At 34.7% G+C, this 20,003-nt stretch overlaps 1 protein-coding gene across 1 annotated transcript in view; it reads right to left on the bottom strand.

Moving 5' to 3' along the window:
- LOC138317657 (activating signal cointegrator 1 complex subunit 2-like) overlaps nt 1–15,702 on the bottom strand; it is a 35,576-nt gene extending 19,874 nt beyond the window's left edge. Inside the window, exons 1-12 of the mRNA XM_069259467.1 lie at nt 15,588–15,702; nt 14,290–14,451; nt 13,707–13,877; nt 11,522–11,719; nt 10,992–11,218; nt 8,777–8,851; nt 7,594–7,701; nt 7,191–7,253; nt 6,499–6,573; nt 5,021–5,270; nt 4,220–4,324; nt 2,940–3,043 (exon numbers count right to left, since the gene is read on the bottom strand). Of these exons, the coding sequence (XP_069115568.1) occupies nt 2,940–3,043; nt 4,220–4,324; nt 5,021–5,270; nt 6,499–6,573; nt 7,191–7,253; nt 7,594–7,701; nt 8,777–8,851; nt 10,992–11,218; nt 11,522–11,719; nt 13,707–13,877; nt 14,290–14,451; nt 15,588–15,668 (1,619 nt within the window). The 5' untranslated portion in view covers nt 15,669–15,702. The remainder of the gene's footprint in view (nt 1–2,939; nt 3,044–4,219; nt 4,325–5,020; nt 5,271–6,498; nt 6,574–7,190; nt 7,254–7,593; nt 7,702–8,776; nt 8,852–10,991; nt 11,219–11,521; nt 11,720–13,706; nt 13,878–14,289; nt 14,452–15,587) is intronic.
- Nucleotides 15,703–20,003: the final 4,301 nt, after the last annotated feature.

Below are 20,003 nucleotides of genomic sequence, written 5' to 3'. Positions count from 1 at the left end.
TAACCTTCAGGTCATATGAAAACAGATGTCAAGAAGACACTATCCTACAGGATCATATGAAAACAGATGTCAAGAAAACACTAACCTTCAGGTCATATGAAAACAGATGTCAAGAAGACACTATCCTACAGGATCATATGAAAACAGATGTCAAGGAGACACTATCCTACAGGATCATATGAAAACAGATGTCAAGAAAACACTATCCTACAGGATCATATGAAAACAGATGTCAAGAAAACACTATCCTACAGGATCATATGAAAACAGATGTCAAGAAAACACTAACCTACAGGATCATATGAAAACAGATGTCAAGAAAACACTAACCTACAGGATCATATGAAAACAGATGTCAAGAAAACACTATCCTACAGGATCATATGAAAACAGATGTCAAGAAAACACTATCCTACAGGATCATATGAAAACAGATGTCAAGAAAACACTATCCTACAGGATCATATGAAAACAGATGTCAAGAAAACACTAACCTACAGGATCATATGAAAACAGATGTCAAGAAAACACTATCCTACAGGATCATATGAAAACAGATGTCAAGAAAACACTATCCTACAGGATCATATGAAAACAGATGTCAAGAAAACACTAACCTACAGGATCATATGAAAACAGATGTCAAGAAAACACTATCCTACAGGATCATATGAAAACAGATGTCAAGAAAACACTATCCTACAGGATCATATGAAAACAGATGTCAAGAAAACACTAACCTACAGGTCATATGAAAACAGATGTCAAGAAAACACTAATCCTACAGGATCATATGAAAACAGATGTCAAGAAAACACTAACCTACAGGTTATATGAAAACTGATGTCAAGAAAACACTATCCTACAGGTTATATGAAAACAGATGTCAAGAAAACACTATCCTACAGGATCATATGAAAACAGATGTCAAGGAGACACTATCCTACAGGATCATATGAAAACAGATGTCAAGAAAATACTATCCTACATGATCATATGAAAACATGTCAAGAAAACACTATCCTACAGGATCATATGAAAACAGATGTCAAGAAAACACTAACCTACAGGATCATATGAAAACAGATGTCAAGAAAACACTAACCTATAGGATCATATGAAAACAGATGTCAAGGAGACACTATCCTACAGGATCATATGAAAACAGATGTCAAGAAAACACTAACCTACAGGATCATATGAAAACTGATGTCAAGAAAACACTAACCTACAGGATCATATGAAAACAGATGTCAAGAAAACACTAACCTACAGGTCATATGAAAACTGATGTCAAGAAAACACTAACCTACAGGTCATATGAAAACAAATGTCAAGAAAACACTATCCTACAGGTCATATGAAAACAAATGTCAAGAAAACACTAACCTACAGGATCATATGAAAACAGATGTCAAGAAAACACTAACCTACAGGTCATATGAAAACTGATGTCAAGAAAACACTAACCTAGCTACTGGATCATATGAAAACAGATGTCAAGAAAACACTAACCTACAGGATCATATGAAAACAGATGTCAAGAAAACATTAACCTACAGGTCATATGAAAACTGATGTCAAGAAAACACTAACCTACTGGATCATATGAAAACAGATGTCAAGAAAACACTAATCTACAGGTCATATGAAAACAGATGTCAAGAAAATACTAACCTACAGGTCATATGAAAACTGATTTCAAGAAAACACTATCCTACAGGTTATATGAAAACAGATGTCAAGAAAACACTATCCTATAGGATCATATGACAACAGATGTCAAGGAAACACTAACCTACAGGTCATATGACAACAGATTTCAAGAAAACACTATCCTACAGGATCATATGAAAACAGATGTCAAGGAAACACTAACCTACAGGATCATATGAAAACAGATGTCAAGAAAACACTAACCTACAGGATCATATGAAAACAGATGTCAAGAAAACACTAACCTACAGGTCATATGAAAACTGATGTCAAGAAAGCATTAACCTACAGGTCATATGAAAACTGATGTCAAGAAAACACTAACCTACTGGATCATATGAAAACAGATGTCAAGAAAACACTAACCTACAGGATCATATGAAAACAGATGTCAAGAAAACACTATCCTACAGGATCATATGAAAACAGATGTCAAGAAAACACTAACCTACAGGATCATATGAAAACAGATGTCAAGAAAACACTAACCTACAGGATCATATGAAAACAGATGTCAAGAAAACACTAACCTACAGGATCATATGAAAACAGATGTCAAGAAAACACTAACCTACAGGATCATATGAAAACGGACGGAAGGACGGACCACGGACCACGGACAAAAAGCAATTTGAATAGCCCACCATCTAATGATGGTGGGCTAAAAAAATGTCAAGAAGACACCAAGTCAGGCTCATGATGCTGTCATTAAGAATACAGTTCATTTTTTATATTTAAATTTGATAACAATTCTTTAAATTATCATCAAAATCTTAACAGGCATCCTCCATGACAGCCTGAATAACAAATGTGATGTCTCAATGACAATGCAGAGTGGATATATCTGTTCATGAGCAGAACAACCCCAACTGGATTAGGTAAAATTACATAACGGGGTCAACTTTGCAGTAAAAATGTAAAAATATGTCCATGTTCTCAAGCTGTATAACCAAATTATTAAGTTGTTGTATTGAATACACACAGTGACTGATCATCACTGCGGACCCTCCATCCTGAGAGTGTACCGAGTAAGGGGTCGAAACACGCAATGACGGATGGCCTCGGCTGAGGACGTCAGTGGTGCTGCAGCATACCATCACAGCTGTATTAAGGTAACAAGTTAAGTGAACTTGACACCTCAAAAATAGGGAGGAGTGCCTAATGGGACTTGTAGGCAGTTTGATGGTTATAGATAAGGAAGTACTTCATAATTATATACTTACTGAGGCATAGTTCGATCCAGGTCTTGTAAGGACGGTGGGAGTTTGTCCTCTAACACAGCATTGATCACACGTTCTAGGTTATAGTCCATCTCTTCTAAACATACCTGGAAGCACAACAAATTACAGGTTAATGTCAGAAATTTGTAGAATGATTCTTTGTCTTTCTTACCGGACTAGAAAAAGCTAGCAACATCTACAGCACATAGAATGACTATATGCTCCTGCAAGCTGCCTCCATATATCAAAATAGGATGAAACTAGTGGGTCTATAGAACGGACACATTGCAATAATATTATGTATAATGCACATGAACATGCCCCAATCACTACATTTCATGACAAGGGCACAGAAATGAAAAAATGACTCTTTATTACAGACAATACATTGTAATAATTAAATCAATAATTGTTATATCATATAAATAAAGCATCAACATCTTGTAGATTATTTAATTTCAACCTCTAAATAAAACCATTATTTATTGTAAAACAATTTTCTTTGGCATCAATTAATTTTCGTGATATTCATTTTAAAGCAAGTTTATGAAAATAACAATTGTGGATTTCAAATTGTTTTTTTATTTAGATTGTGAAATTCACGAATAAAAAGTAAATCACACTTGAAAGAAGGTTGGCTTAAATTACATAACTAATATTGATAATAGAAATATATTCAAGTTACACCTCAATAAAGCGTTCTGCTAACTCAGACACACCTCAATAAAACCTTCCCCTTACCAACACACATCTCAATAAAGCCTTTCCCTAAGCCAGACACATTCAAGGCCTTTCTCTAACCCAGGCACACCTAAAGCTTTCCCCTAACCCAGACACACTTCAATAAAGCCTTTCCCTTATCCAGACACACCTCAATAAAGCCTTTCCTTAACCCAGACACATCTCAATAAAGCTATCCCCTAATTTATAACCCAGACACACTTCAATAAAGCCTTTCCCTTATCCAGACACACCTCAATAAAGCCTTTCCCTAACCCAGACACATCTCAATAAAGCTATCCCCTAATTTATAACCCAGACACACTTCAATAAAGCCTTTCCCTTATCCAGACACACCTCAATAAAGCCTTTCCCTAACCCAGACACATCTCAATAAAGCTATCCCCTAATTTATAACCCAGACACACTTCAATAAAGCCTTTCCCTTATCCAGACACACCTCAATAAAGCCTTTCCCTAACCCAGACACATCTCAATAAAGCTATCCCCTAATTTATAACACAGACACACTTCAATAAAGCCTTTCCCTAACCCAGACCTACCTCAATAAAGCCTTCCCCTAAGTCAGGAAGTAGATCCTTGACAGAGGAAATAAGAGACTGCAATTCCACGCCTGATTTCCGTGCAGCACATGCACCTTCAGCTTCCTGCAACCAAAGTCACAAAATATAAAGGTATGCTGATATCTATCTGTAACATTGTATCTTAACTATCAATTACATGTAAATCAATTATTAAAAAAATCAATACATTCATTTAACTATTTATTGATTTCCGCAGATCATTCATTTATCTTTTACATATAATTTTTAAGGCAAATATGAGCGATGAAAAAAAGAAACCAAAGGATAAGACATGATTTATAAAAACTCATCAAGTCCTCTACTTGAAGTAATAATTCAATAAGGAGCCTGTACAACCCACTATAATATTACAGTATACCTTTGTTAAAGTTGTATGGTCAATGACTTGCGACAAAAAACACTTTAAAAGTGCTCTACATATTTATCTACGCCTTTCTCCGAAGTTTGAAACTTTCCAAATTTACCGACTTTCGTAAGAGTTTGTCTTCAAAAGTTGTTAAATCATTGAATTATAACTATTGAATCCTTCCACATACACATTTGAAATAGCTCGGAAGAGTCAATGTTGAAAATGTGATACGACTCCAGAAGTTCCGCTGATATTGCTTCCCTCTATCGGATAGGTATGTTGGTGCTTTTATGGATCTGCAGCTTCATATCTATGCATCCATATTCGCACATTGTATGATTTATAACAGTTTGTTAAAAAGAAAATTACATGAAGTATTACTTTAAGCAGATTATGAAACATCAACTTACATAGGTTTCTACTTGGTATTCATCGCCTTGAACACTATGCCCTCCAGCTGAAGCCCCGCCAACGGCCCCACCTGAAGCCCCGCCCACAGCTCCTCCCCCTACAGCTCCAACATCCTCCATTGGTCCAGGTGAGCCATCAGGACTTGTCCTGCCTCCTCTGTTTGTGCCTCCGGTAGGTTTGCGGCGGTGACCGTGAGTTGTGAATGCAGAACTGATAGCATCCTGTATATACTGCAGCCTCATTTCATCACTATGTGTAGTCAAGGGTCATATATGATCTCAATTAAACATTCCTTTGAATATAGCTTTAGTACTGTCTGTGCAATATAATTAATTTCCATACTATTTATTTTGTCCTTTTAAAGAGCATAAATGATATTCATCATTTTAACAATAATTGGTGTTTAATCGTGTATATATGTGTCTAATTAACACAAAAAAATAATATAGAATAATTCATTTTGCCTTTGGTGAATGTGCAATCATCAGTACTTCATTCCATATAGGAAATAGTGCCATGGAATTTTTTCGGGATGCAATTAATTATTGTTCATATATTTAACTTTACGTAAAATTAGAAGCTCAAACTTTTCAATGGTGGTAATGGTGTAAAGTAAGCAACTTTTGTAACTGAAAAAAATACTTAATTGTCTGCTCCTGTTTTTGATAGTGAAATAATACCATTTGTCAGCGGTGGAGCATCTTTAATTGATGTGCTTAAAAACATACCTAAGCAGAATTGCCGTCCAGGAGGCCAAAGAGTTTATACCAAGCCCGCTCCCTAAATCCCTCCCTCTCCCTCTTTGTTTTGTAACAAATGTTTCTATTTTTATTAGTTCTTCTCTGGTAAAATCAGCAATGTTGATATATTTATGTATTTTAAAAAAAAAACTGCCAATAAAAACATCTGATTCAACACATGTGAAAAGTTTATATTTTATAATATTATATAGAGGAAGTTGTCTAAGGGGAACAACTCAAATGTTAAAGTGTAAATAAAGGTAAAGATTTAGCCAGAAATAGGCATATTTCCCAGCAAAATATCAAACTATAAAAAGTGTTGTTCAGTTATCACCTTATGTATTTGCAGTTTGACTTTTGTTTTTGTCCCAGGACCAGCCATAGTCATTCAAGGACATGTAATATTTAGTTTCTTGAGAGAGAGAGAATTTGGTTCGGTTAGTTTAACATTCTATTAATATGCAGTCAAAATCATTCAAAGACATACCAGGTTTAAACGATCGATGGAGAAAAACCTAAATACCCAGATGAGAAAAATCACTAGTCAGCGGTCAGTACCTAGCTACCGCCGTAGATGGGACTCAAACTTGTGACGCAGAGGTAGAGGGCATGCGGTAATATGTCAGGACATCTTGTAACCACTCGGTCATCACAACCCCTGAGACAGAAAACACCAACTGATGGTCAGTGTCTTATCAGATTACTCACATAAACAATGATGTAGCATTAAAAGATACATTTCTATAGGTGACTGCAGAAGTATTTCCTGGTAGTTTTCAAATCTGTGTCGGCTCTCAAAATCAGCGAGGAATCTGAAGCAAAAAGAGCTTGTCTAAGTATCCTTAATCAAAACAATATTACATCTATAATCATTCCTGATTCAAATATCTAACAATATTGACAACTTCGAAAACATCACATTTATAATACTGCATTGGTTATGAGAATCAAAATTTAAAGTGATATGTGCCATAACTGGGCGAAAATTTTGACATTTATTTTTTTCTCTTTTTGATTTGTGAGTATGAACATTCAAATATCAAAGAAACACAATTTAACAAAGCATGACAATTTATTGACTCGTGCCCAATCCAGGCCTCGAACTCACAATCTACGGCACCCAAGAAGGCGCAGGTATGTTTGGGTAGGCGATTGGGTGCCATAGATCGTGAGTTTGAGGCCCAGATAGGGGACGAGTCAATAAATAGTCATGCTTTGTTAAATTGTGTTTCTTTGATATCTAATTATACATATAGGTACATGTAGCCAGAGTGTGATAAACATGCTGTATGCTAATTTCTTATATTTTATTTATAAAACATCTACATGTATTATGAACATGCAAATTAATCAATGTGTTGAAATATTTGTCCATTTCCACTCTGTCCTACAAATTCATGCAGTACACCCGTCTACCATTAAAGCTAACCTTCTCTCATTCAGCATTGATGTGAAAATGTGTATAAAATCTTCAACCCTTTCCTCGGCTCCGCTGAAACAAGAACAGAAAATAAATATCAGAAAGGGCAATTTATACTCACTGTAAATTCTCTATCAATAAGTTATAAATATTGTACATAGTAAATCAACATGTGAGTTGTCTTAATCCTATGTTTTATGTCTTTATCATTATATAATTTCAAATTGTCATGAGAGCCAAACCTTTAAAATATCTCATTTCTGAATCAGTTTCTTTAGTTATGATTAACCGATACTGATTATCATCGCATAAAGAAAAAGATGGAAGATTACCAGTATGTAACATGTGCATTTTAAGATGAAAATCTACCTTATACTAATAAAGGTTGTATATCACATTGAAAACAACTTACACACTTTCCAATATAGGCTCTATACAGTATGTGTTTATAATCAGATGTACTACTTTTAACAAGGAATTCTTTGCTTCCTGGGTCTTCTGTCTCAATAACGTCTTGTGGCTGAAAAATTAATCAATAATATAATGGTGTTCAAATTTGTATCAGGTTTTAAATTTAAAAGTATATTTATTCAAATCGTAAGGAATTTGAATATTCCTTTTCTTTATAATTGAGTCACTTGTAAATAAACTCTGGAGATTTCTGACATTAAATTAATATAACAAGAGATCCCAGAGGGATCTGAGCGCCCACCAAAGAATGATCTATGTCTGACAAATGAAAGAGGAATCCATTCACTGCTTTTCAAACTGAAACTTCTTTTCTCTCCTTTTCAAACTTAAAACTATCAAAATACAAGATGGTGGCCAGTCGACCATCTTGTTGATACATGTATTAATATTTGAGATAGATTGCTTTAGTACTTTCTGAGATATATAGTGGTAACAAACTTCATTTATCAAAATCCAAGATGTCGGCCATCTTGCTCGCCGATCGATCCCAAAATGCAATATGCACAATTAGGCCCAAGGGGAACCTAAATATGAAATTTGAGAATGGTCCCTTCAGTACTTTCTGAGATATAGCGGTAACAAACATTCACTATCAAAATCCAAGATGGCGGCCTATCGGCCATCTTGCTCACCGATCAAGGCGGCCTGTCGGCCATCTTACTCATCGATCAATCCCAAAATGCAATATGCACAATAAAGGCCCAAGGGGAACCTAAATATAAAATTTGAGAAAAGTCCCTTCAGTACTTTCTGAGAAATAGCGGTAACAAACATTCACTATCAAAATCCAAGATGGCGGCCATCTTGTTGATCAATCGGTCCTGAAATGTAATATGCGCAACAAGGTTCCTACGGGGACCTACCTATGAAACCTATGAACTTTCCCTTCAGCGCTTTTTGGGAAATAGCTGTAACAAACTTTAACTATCAAAATCCATCTGATAATGATGGGCTAAACTATTAATTATTATGAATAGTTACCTTAATGACCATGCATGCATAGATGAAAATTTAAAAAAAAAAAAAAATCTATTTGATATTACAAGTGTATTTTAATTTGAAATTATAAGACAGTCCTATGAAACTGTAAAATGTCATAGGTTCTGTAGCAGTATGCCCCCTACCTGTGGCTGTCAAATTTCCGCTTCTTGATAGAAGAAACAACTTGTGGAATAACAGACTCATACAATTGGGCCAAACTGTAACAAAATCGAAGTACTGTGTAGTGTCAACATGGTCATAATTGTCATAAATCATTTTTCAGAAGCTTTATATATATACACTGTACATACAGTCGCTATTTATTCATTTTTATTTCCAGTATTCATGTACACCCCAGAAGAAATTTTACTTATATAAACTATTTTTTTCATAGCGATAAACTCCTACTACATTTTCGAAATTATCAAAATTATGTCTCCTTTTTCATGGAAAAATTGTTAAAATCATACATTGCAAAAGCTCATATATTAAAGTCAAAGTTGTTAAATCAACTTTAAAAATAACAAACACTGTTTAATATTAATCAATGATTATTTCTTTAAAGATGCTCCACCGCTGACGAATGGTATTTTTTCACTATCAAAAACAGGCCCAATGGCCTCGTAGCACGATGGTCCAGTTAATTAATGTTCAATAATTGGTTTTGACTAATATTCTTGATTATCATTCATATGCACTGTTTAAACTAATAATTAATTAGGATAATTCAAATGACCACTGGTATTTAATTGTTATCAATGTTGGTATTAAAACAATCATAAAATTCTTTCAAGACAGATGTCATTCATCACATGTTAAGTTATATATAGATCAACAGTTTTATAAAAAGATTGATTTGTGCAGAACAGTTTTTTTCTGAGCAGGATTTTAGTGTGAGTGTATGCAGAAGCAGCATCTTCTTAGTAAGAATATTGTTGGGACCAATTCAAATAGCATCAACTAAACTTTAATATTAGAAAATTTAATTAAAAATTCAAAATTTAACAATGCTGTTTATTCAAATTTATCAGAATATTGTTATATGATAAAAAATAATTGGGGAAACTGTTTCCTGTATGATTGCTTTAGGTATCACACATGTACAATTATGTATAATCAAAGTGTTAAGTTGACTAGACTTTTAAAAGATACCTGCTGGAGGAGAGCTTAAGTCATTATAGGTGTCAGAAAAATCAATGATGTTTGGCTGTCCTGGTTATAAGAGGTAAACTGAATTCGCTTCAATACGTTGGAATTAATTACTTATCTTTTATCTCATTTTCTTCAACACAATATAAATTTCACAATTAAGATAACAATGCACAAGTTGTATTGGCTGGGTCTCGGCACAACGGAATGTGTACTACGGGTCAACAAATTGACATTGGCAGCTACAGTCGAGCCTTTCCCAGGGCCTTGATAACAAAATACATTAATTAACTCTCAACCATTGTTTTTCCCTTTAACAGTAAATGGTATATGTAACACATTTACACACACATATAGGCCTATAAACAGCATCTAGATGAAACTAGGTCACCTGACTTGTGACACTGTCCAGGGAATATAGATTATCCAACACAGGTAATTATGATGTCATGACACTTTGAGTAACATATTTAAGAATAGAAAAATAATGAATATTTCTTAATTGCCTTAATCTTTTCTTAAACTTTATTCTTTTGTATGAAGTGGTACCATCGGCCATATAATTTCCCATAATGCATTGTGTTTCTCATTTAAATATTACTATAGACAGAGAAGGAATGAAATATATTTTAATTCCTCAAAAATAGAGTTTATGTCTGTTTGTCGCCAAGTTTTATCAGTTCCGTCCTTATCTATAACTACATGTCTCTGCCAAATTTCATTGCTGTCAATGGTGTATAACTTGAGATATCCTGTTCACAACGTGATTTTCAAAACTAGGGGGTATGCTATAAGCTACGATGGAGCTACGCTCCATCGTGCTAAAAACCATAAATTTTAGAATGATTTAGTAGCACACTTCAGTTACAAAAGTTCCTTACTTTACACCATTACCACCATTAAAAAGTTTGAGCTTCTAATTTTACTTCAAGTTAAAAATATAAAAAATAATTAATTGCATCTCAAAAAAATTCTGTGCCACTATATATCCTATAATGGAATGAAGTACTGATTGCGCATGCACCAAAGGCGAAGTAAATTATTTTATATTATTTTTTGTGTTTATTATACATAGATATACACGATTGAACACCAATTATTGTTCAAATGATAAATATCATTTATGCTCTGTCGGCAGTGGAGCTAAGTCATTTAATTTGAATCACTGGGGTTTTCATCAAATGTTTTTAACTACTATTAAAATCTTACTGTTGTACAAAATCTTCTTTGAAGAAAGGTGTGCATGCTGGAGGGTAGATGTCTAAGAAACACGCTAAAGTGGTCCCAGTGTCGGCCAGATAAAACACCACATCCTGGAAGTCATTACTGGACATAGTGACCAGCTCCGACTTCTCCTGAGTTTGATCGGTCAGTTTCTTTGGGGTCAATCCAGTAGCATCAGCCATACCACACTTAGCTAAGATATTATCAAACACCTGAAACAGTACCAGGCAATCAAAGGAAATTGAACATTATCATGATTTGTATAATATGTTATTTGCTCGAAAGATGTATTTCTCTCAGAATAAAGATTAAATGAGAGAAAGTTGTTACTAAAAAGCTATATCCAGCTCTTGAGATTGATTGAAGCACTTCAAAAGTCCAGACGAGTGAAACTTTCCAATTAATATGTGTGAATAATTACAATCAAAATTTTAGGATATATTGCTGGACAATATTAAGATAACAATTAATGTGTGAATGAATGAATGCATTTTAAGAGCAATTCATGGACTTACTTGTAGAATAGTTGGAATAGTATCCTGAAGATCATGGTTATATTTAGGCTGGGTTGTGAATATATTGTCAATCATCTTAAACAGCAACTGTCCATTACCCTGGCCATACAATACACACAGGTCCATCAGCTTGGGGATGTCAAACAGAAAGTTTTCGTACAAGATTTCACCGAACACGCTGGGGGTAATGTGATGTTCCTGTAATATGAAAGAGTCCATGATAAATGATAACGTAAAATGTGACAGGGAGGAAAATATAAACACAACACAATGCTTATCATTAAAAGATCAATTTCTCTATTCGTTGTTGACTTGGAACTCAAATCTTGGAGTTCATCAAATTTAATGTATATTTTTAAATATGTGTGTATACGTACATTGTACTGAACTTAATATAGTGTATAGTAACTCAACTTTATATGTTATTGACTAAAAATAAGTAAAATCACTGGAACCAAATAAATGTACAAAAAATGTATTTCAATAGGATACAGAATACTTAAAAAAATAAATATAAGGGAAACAAACTAATTACACCAGTGTGGACAAAAAGTATTATTAAATTTTCTAGGTGATCTGCCACTTTATCATGACACAAAATTAAACAAATTTACAGCTTAAAGGTATGTAGGTTTCGCCCACCCAAATAAATATTTATGAAAAGTCTGATAAACGGAAGAAAAGATGAAAAACCATATTAAAATATCTCAATCTAATTTCTTAATGCGTATGAGATTGAACAAATGTGTCTTGAATACAAAATTGAAGGAAATCCTTGATTTATTACGATGTCAGGCTGACAGAATAGTATGCAAATGAAGCTGCGATGGATTATGTTGTCCAAGCTTCGCACATACGCATTGTTACGCACTAAAAATAAACAAAATGGCTAAACGAAAGCGTGTAAGAAAAAAAAATGTTTCTGAATCGGAAAAAAAAGAGGAGAAAATTAGAATGGAATCGGTAGCACCCTAGGATATATCTAGGGAATGAATTTCATAGATGGCATGCATGTAGCAATAAAAGAAACAGTAGCCACATCTCAAGCGGAACTCGCCCGGATTCTGTTGGGACTCATGTTGCACGTGGTGAGTTAAATTTCAACACTTATGCCAGCGCACATACAGTGGCAGAATAACTACATATATGTTTGATGTACTAAGCTAGCGAGGGTATGTAAGTAACTTGAAGTGTTATAGATTATATGATATGTATAAACAATCTATCACACTTTAATTTGTTGTTGTTGTCTTTTTACTAAACATGCCATGACAAGACTGTCACTTCTATCAGAAATTTTGTTGCACGCTTTCGTTTGTTGATGCGGAATCGTTTTGGAAAAAATATGTCATGTTCTATGTAAAGCTTGACTTCGCTCTATTTTTAGAGGAGTATTTTCCTTGTCAAGCTAGGCAACTGTCCACCCCTATTATTTGATGTATGCATAAAAAATGATCTGAAGATTATATCAATATACAGGATAAATTTCAATTTCGTAGTCTTTATATTACATTGGGCGAAACCTACCTTTAAGAACATAGACAAACTCAGGACAATATTGCTGAATATTTTCTAGACACTTGACCTTTAACATATAAGCCAGTATGAAAAGTAACCGTGTTGCAAAAGGATACTGACAAAAGGTTAAGCTAATATGCTAAAAAGATACATCTTAGAGGTGATTCAGAGCATGTTTCCAGATGGTAGATAAGGTTCAAGAATCATTTATTTCTCCTATATTTCACAGGGATATCCTGTGGTTGCCAGGAAAAAGACAACTTTTTCTTACATAGGAGGGGTATAAGACAGATCACATGCGCTAGACAATTATGTAGTGTCATCAATACATGCGGCATAACCAAGGCATGCATTGTTGATGACTTCATCAATTTTTACGCATAACAACATTCCTGTGATAATGGTGTGATAAAAAAGCTAGAAATCAACAGATTTTTGCTACCAGGTATGGGAGCAAAAGAATCATGCATGGATCTGTCAAGTGGACAGGGATATCTCAACCCTCGTGAAAGATTTTGGCCGCCATTTGACATGCCAAAATCTTTCACTCGGGTTGAGATATCCCTGCCCACTTGACATACTTATCTAAGATTCTATCTGCAGTCTCTGACATAAAAAAGCTATAATTGAAAGTATGCTAGAAATTCCAATACTGTGCTATATGTACCTTGGATTCCTTGTGTGTAGCCATACGAAGACAAGTCATAAACACCAGTCGGTGGACCTCATCGTGACGGGATTTTGTGTCCACAGGAAGCTCTATCAAGATATCATGAGTTCTTGGAGCATAGCGCAGATAACTGTCTATCAGGCTTATAAAGGATTCATCGAATACGATCTGAAATATCAATTAATGACAAATCATTTTTCTTCATAAATATATAGTTCAGTTGACCATAAAAATCTTTAGTTATTTTCAAAAGGATTCACACTAATGTGTATTATATACATTTGTATCACTTACATAGTATACAGTTACAGGTTTTTATAGAACAAATTAATTCACAGTAAAATGTACCACTATAAATGTAAAATGTACCACAATAAATGCATAATAGATAAATTTGTACAATATTGCAAAAATTACAGGCATTCTTAGTTCATATTACATATTTACAACATTTAAACTCTGCTAGAAAAAAAATTAATCAATAAATATAAATGTTTTTATTTTCAACATTCAAAGATTAATTCTTTTGATTTTTTAAAAGATCATCCAATCTTAATCAGAATCACTGCACTATAATTACCTGACACCAAAACTTATCATGTGGCAACTGGAGTGCCCAATGGAGATCTTCTTCAATAAATTTCAGTCGGTCAGCCCACTCTTCACACTGGCCACGGTCACTAAGGTCAAGAGGTGGAGCATGGTACGTCAGAAACTGGATCTTCTGAGCCCACCGTGGATGCTTAATACAAAAACAAGATTTTCTGTTTTAATAACCATTGCCTCAGATCAATACATGGTATGAGAAACTCTGTTGTTTTTGGAGGTTTTTTGGTGGTTTTGTTTTCATTTTGTTGTGTTATTTTTTATTATTTTTATTTTTTCCAGCTGGCAGCATACTACTCTCACCCTGTTACATGTACTTTGGTGCCGTTGACCACTCCAAGTCAAGTGCAAGCTGTAGGTTGGAGCACAGGAGCTTGACGTTCTGTCAATAATATATATAGCATAAATACAAAAAATGTATATAAAAATACTCCTATGTACTATATAAAAAGATATAGGGGTATTTGTATATATTTTATTTATTTATGCTATATATTATTGACAGAACGTCAAACTCCTGTAGTTGGAGGTTTTGCTGGAGATACATGTGTACAGTGTACACGTATTGTAGAACCTCAGCTGGTTTAATTTGTGTCTAGAGACTGGCCATGGGTGAACCCTTTTGAAAGGGGGTTAGTATAGCAGGTTTAATTGTACATGTACATTGCGATACATGTACAGCTGCTTGTCTCGTCGTGCTATTTCTAACATTGTTGGAATAAAGCCTAAGCTTACAGGCTCTCTAGCTCCTACATTATGTAGCTGCACAGCTACAGTTAATCAGGTTGGGCACAACCTTGCATATGGGTAACAGTTACCCATTTGAGTAACAATTACCTATTTGAGTAATCAATAAGTTACCGAGGAATTCTGTGAAAGAAAAATACATGAAGTTCATGTTTTAAACTTTTTTATCCAAAAAAAGGATAATAATCTTTAAAACAACATTTTCTGTTTTCTTTTCACATAATTCCTCATTTGGGTAACTTATTGATTACTCAAACAGTTAACTAGCTGCTACTCATATGGCTAACTGTTACCTATGTGCAGGATTAATGTTTAATCCCTATTGAGATTCCTCCTCTAGACTCTTTTATATTCGGACGTTTGATAGATGTCCGACGAGAGACATCTATCAAACGTCCGAATATAAAAGAGTCTAGAGCAGGAATCTAAATAGGGATTAGGTTAATGTTGTGCCCAACCTGTTAATTACATTTTTGTAATTTGACATATATCATCAGTTAGATCGTTGGTATTTACCAAACTTACCAAAGCTGCCACATCTTCGGTTTTGTTTGTAGCAATATCTACTTTCACATGCAGTTTATCTAGTGGTAGACATGATGACATTGTGGTATAAACACAAAATAAAAATTGAGAAGGGAAATCTTGCAAAACTTGCAGATGATAGCGAAACCGTGCCGGATGTCATTGAGGCGTTATAAAACCTAAAACGACATACTGATAATGATTTCCGGAAAAAAAGTTTAATTTAGTATGCAGTACACAGTACTGACCACAGGAGCTTGACGTTCTGTACATGTGTAGTATAGATATATAAAAATACCCCTATATATTTATAAAGTATATAGGGTTATTTTTTATGTATATTATTGACATAACGTCAAGCTCCTGTGGTACTACTGTACATTTACATGTACATGTACTCTAAGTTTATGGGCACGTGTCTGCGTTACAAATTACCACAACTTAATAAATAGATAACTTATAAAAATAATAGATAAATAATGGTATAAAAATACCCCCAAAATTCATAAAACGAGCGGTGGAATTTGTGTAACAAACACGCCGAAATATTTAAGCAAACTTCTCTTTGACTTATTATTTCTGTGTTTCACATTTTATTTACTAAGCACATTAATTACCCTTACAGAAAGCTTAAGTGTGCGGCAATAAACTTTTCTATTTATACCTTTGTACTTGTTTAAAGATGCTCAATCGCTGACAAATGGTATTTTTTTACTATCAAAAACTGGATCAGATGATTTGGTATTTTTCTTCGGTTACAAAAGTTACTTACTTTACACCATTACCACCATTGAAAAGTTTGAGCTTCTAATTTTACTTCAAGTTAAAAATATAAAAAATAATTAATTGCATCCCGAAAAAATTCCGTGGCACTATATCCCATATGGAATGAAGTACTGATTGCGCATGCACCAAAGGCAAAAGAAATTATTTTACATTATTTTTTGTGTTAATTAGACATATGTACACACGATTAAACACAAATTATTGTTAAAATGATGAATATCATTTAGGCTCTGTCGGCGGTGGAGCATCTTTAAATATAAACCAGGAATTGAAGCTAACGGCAATGGTGCCACAACTATGTGCGGCTTTGTTGCGGCAAATGAGTCAGTGCTGCTTTGGTGCGGCAAGTGTGTGCGGCTATGGTGCGGCAAGTGTGTGCTGAAAAAATCATTTGCATATGAAAAGTATGTATTGCCGCAATATTGCTGCAACTATGTGCGGCTTTATTGCGGCAAGTGTGTGCAGCTTTTGTGCGACAAGTATGTGCGGCTATGGTGCGGCAAGTGTGTGCGGCAAACTCATTTGCATACGAAAAGTATGTATTGCAGCAATATTACCGCTATATTGCTGCAATATTGCTGCAATTGTGTGTCAGAGGCCTTATATTTCTGTAAGGGTAAACAAACCAATTTCTCACCAGTATATCCACCAGTCCAATTACTATGGTGGCTGATTACGGCCATCTCGTGTTGTTGTGTTGTCGCCTTGTCGTGTTGTCGCCTTGTCGAGTTGTCGCGGTCTCAAACTGCGCAACCCGAGATTTAACAGTTAAAATGTCGACTTGTCGCGTTTTCGAACCGCGACAAGTCGACAACACGACAGACGACAAGTCGACAACACGACAAGTCGACATTTCAACATTTCAAACACGCTAATTTATGGTGGCTGATTACGGCCATCTCGTGTTGTTGTGTTGTCGCCTTGTCGTGTTGTCGCCTTGTCGAGTTGTCGCGGTCTCAAACTGCGACAACCCGAGATTTAACAGTTAAAATGTCGACTTGTCGCGTTTTCGAACCGCGACAAGTCGACAACACGACAAGACGACAAGTCGACAACACGACAAGTCGACATTTCAAACACGCTAATTAGCGCGTACAGAATATCGTGTTGTCGCGGTAAAATGTCGACTTGTCGTGTTGTCGAGTTGTCGTGTTGTCGACTTGTCGTGTTGTCGAGTTGTCGACTTGTCGCCTTCCTGTTACTCATGCGCAAATCATTTGAAATAGCCACTATCTTTGAATATAGAAAACTGAAGTCAGTGCTTGTACCATAGACCATATTGGTGGCATATTTCTGCCATCGAGTTACCGACTTACGACTTTATGATGTCGACATAATTAAGGCATTAAGTCGACATCATATCGGAAGACGTCGACATAAACAGAAGAATATGTCGACTTACCACATGAACCTGCCCACATAATGATTCCAAGATAATTATGTAGAAAGTCGGTAACTCGGCGATTAATCGTGTTTATGCTCGGGTGTGACACCGACTTGTCAGTTATTGATGTCGACATCTAAACTAAAAGATGTCGACATCTGGTCATGAAAGTGGAATTCAAAGGCCATCCTTTCATAGGGCACTGTGTATATGAAGCAAGGCGCCATACAGCAGAGTTCGACGTTGATTTTGTTAATAAAGAAAAGTTTTTATATATTTGATTACAAAATTAAAAATTGTGATCCTGCATATCCCGGCCATGCAGCTGTAGCCTGTGTGTACGCACACATTGTAGCTGTTAGTCCGAGCTGAGGAAGTTAGAGTGCAAAAGGACTCTGCTTTGTACAACGAATTTCCATCCTCTTGGCCATAATCATTTATCAATATATGTAACCGTGGGTTGAAAATTCGTTTAAAAGCTGTGTGTGTGCTTTGTGGATTAGCATTCGTACTAAGTCCATGTGGTACATACCGTACTATACTATATTACAATTATTTTTTCAAGATTTCATTTTTTGAATCACGAAAAATACCAGTTACGTAATTTAAAAGCCAAAAAGGTCACAGTACAGATACGCAATACCCATTTGGAAACCAGCTTTACTTGTTAGCTTGCCCTGTCCATATATATACATTAATATTTACATCCCTCGATACACTTATATAAAGGCACAACGAATTTTTGTTACGGTCTTAATGGCCAGATTCAACCTTTGGGCTAAAAATCCTCCCGCGGGACGCGGTTTTAGCTCCAAACTCGGGATATATCTGCATCTATTTTTTGTAGTAAAAACGTAGTAAAAAAATGTCACGTGCTTATACTTCATTCATGCCATTGGCCGGAATATACAATTGTATTATGGGTAACTAGTGATCACGTGATTGTGTGTTTACTTCCAAATATGGTGATAGTTTGCTTGCCATTTCTTCGGAGAAATTGATTTATTTGAAAATATTTAGTCTCCAAAATGTTATTAATATTGCATGCATATCATTTTGACTTGCACATATGTATTATTTTACTATAAATAATGATCTGAAATGAGTTATAAAACTGTCATTTTCACGTTTTGTAAATAAATGATATAATGCGAATTGACCAATTCAATAGGTCTAACCGTCTAATCTAGGATCAGCGAAGATCGGCTACTCCCGGCTAAATTCGTAGAATTCTAAATTTATATTTATATATATTATTACCTGCTTTAGGTTTCAGAACATAAACATGTACATATAACACAGAGAAAATAAGATCTTCTTCAAAAGGCCTAATTATGTATAAATACCAGGTCAGAGAAATCACTCTATTTGGAAGTAAACACACACTCATGTGATCACTAGTTACCCACTAATACAATTCCATATTTATTTCGGCCAATGGCATGAATGAGGTATAATCACGTGACTTGTTTTACTACGTTTGACTACAAAGAACGCGTGTTTTGTGCTGTTGTGCCATTATTGGGAAAATCCCCCGCGGATCGTGGTTTCATTTCCACCATTTGAAACAGAAGGCTTAGAGTAGACTTTGATTGTGAAACATTGATAAATTGAAGATTACATGTTGTGCCATGGCAGATGTCAAAGTTCATGTATATATACTCGACAATTACTTGAAACATCATATAATAAATTTGTTTTGAAATTATAATTGATGTTGACCAGGAAATGTACCAGTCTAAATTTTGGTTGAATAATGCATGGAAAGTGAATTATTCAAACACTCTGGATATCGAATTTTTAATCATTAATTTCTTTTGAACTCGGGACTTTTTGGGTGTGTACATGTAATTAGGGGAAAGTTGATAACTTTTTATAATATATGTACCCTAATTTTCTTTTGTTGATTTACGGACCCTGAAAGATACGGATTATGCGGCTTTAACTTTCCACTTTGTGGAAAATCCTTCAAATCGGATTTATCTCCCTTGATTAAAATGACAAACCATGTACCTTTGCTATGTTATAATTTTTTTTTATTTTTTTTTTTAAATTCAATAATGAATGCAGATCAAATATATTAATCAAATATGTGTATTAATTTAATTTGAAACATGTTTGTTTTGCTGAAAATTTGCAAAAAAAAAAAAAAATATCAATACAAAATATTCATGATTGTAATTTGTTGTTGTTTTTGTACTTGCTGTAAAATGAGAAAAACCGTGTTGTGGAGAAGAAGTTTGTTA

The sequence above is a fragment of the Argopecten irradians genome, chromosome 3 (assembly GCF_041381155.1).
Source record: "Argopecten irradians isolate NY chromosome 3, Ai_NY, whole genome shotgun sequence".
In the NCBI taxonomy this organism is placed as follows: Eukaryota; Metazoa; Mollusca; class Bivalvia; order Pectinida; family Pectinidae; genus Argopecten; species Argopecten irradians.
This window is presented reverse-complemented; position numbering and strand designations above follow the sequence as displayed.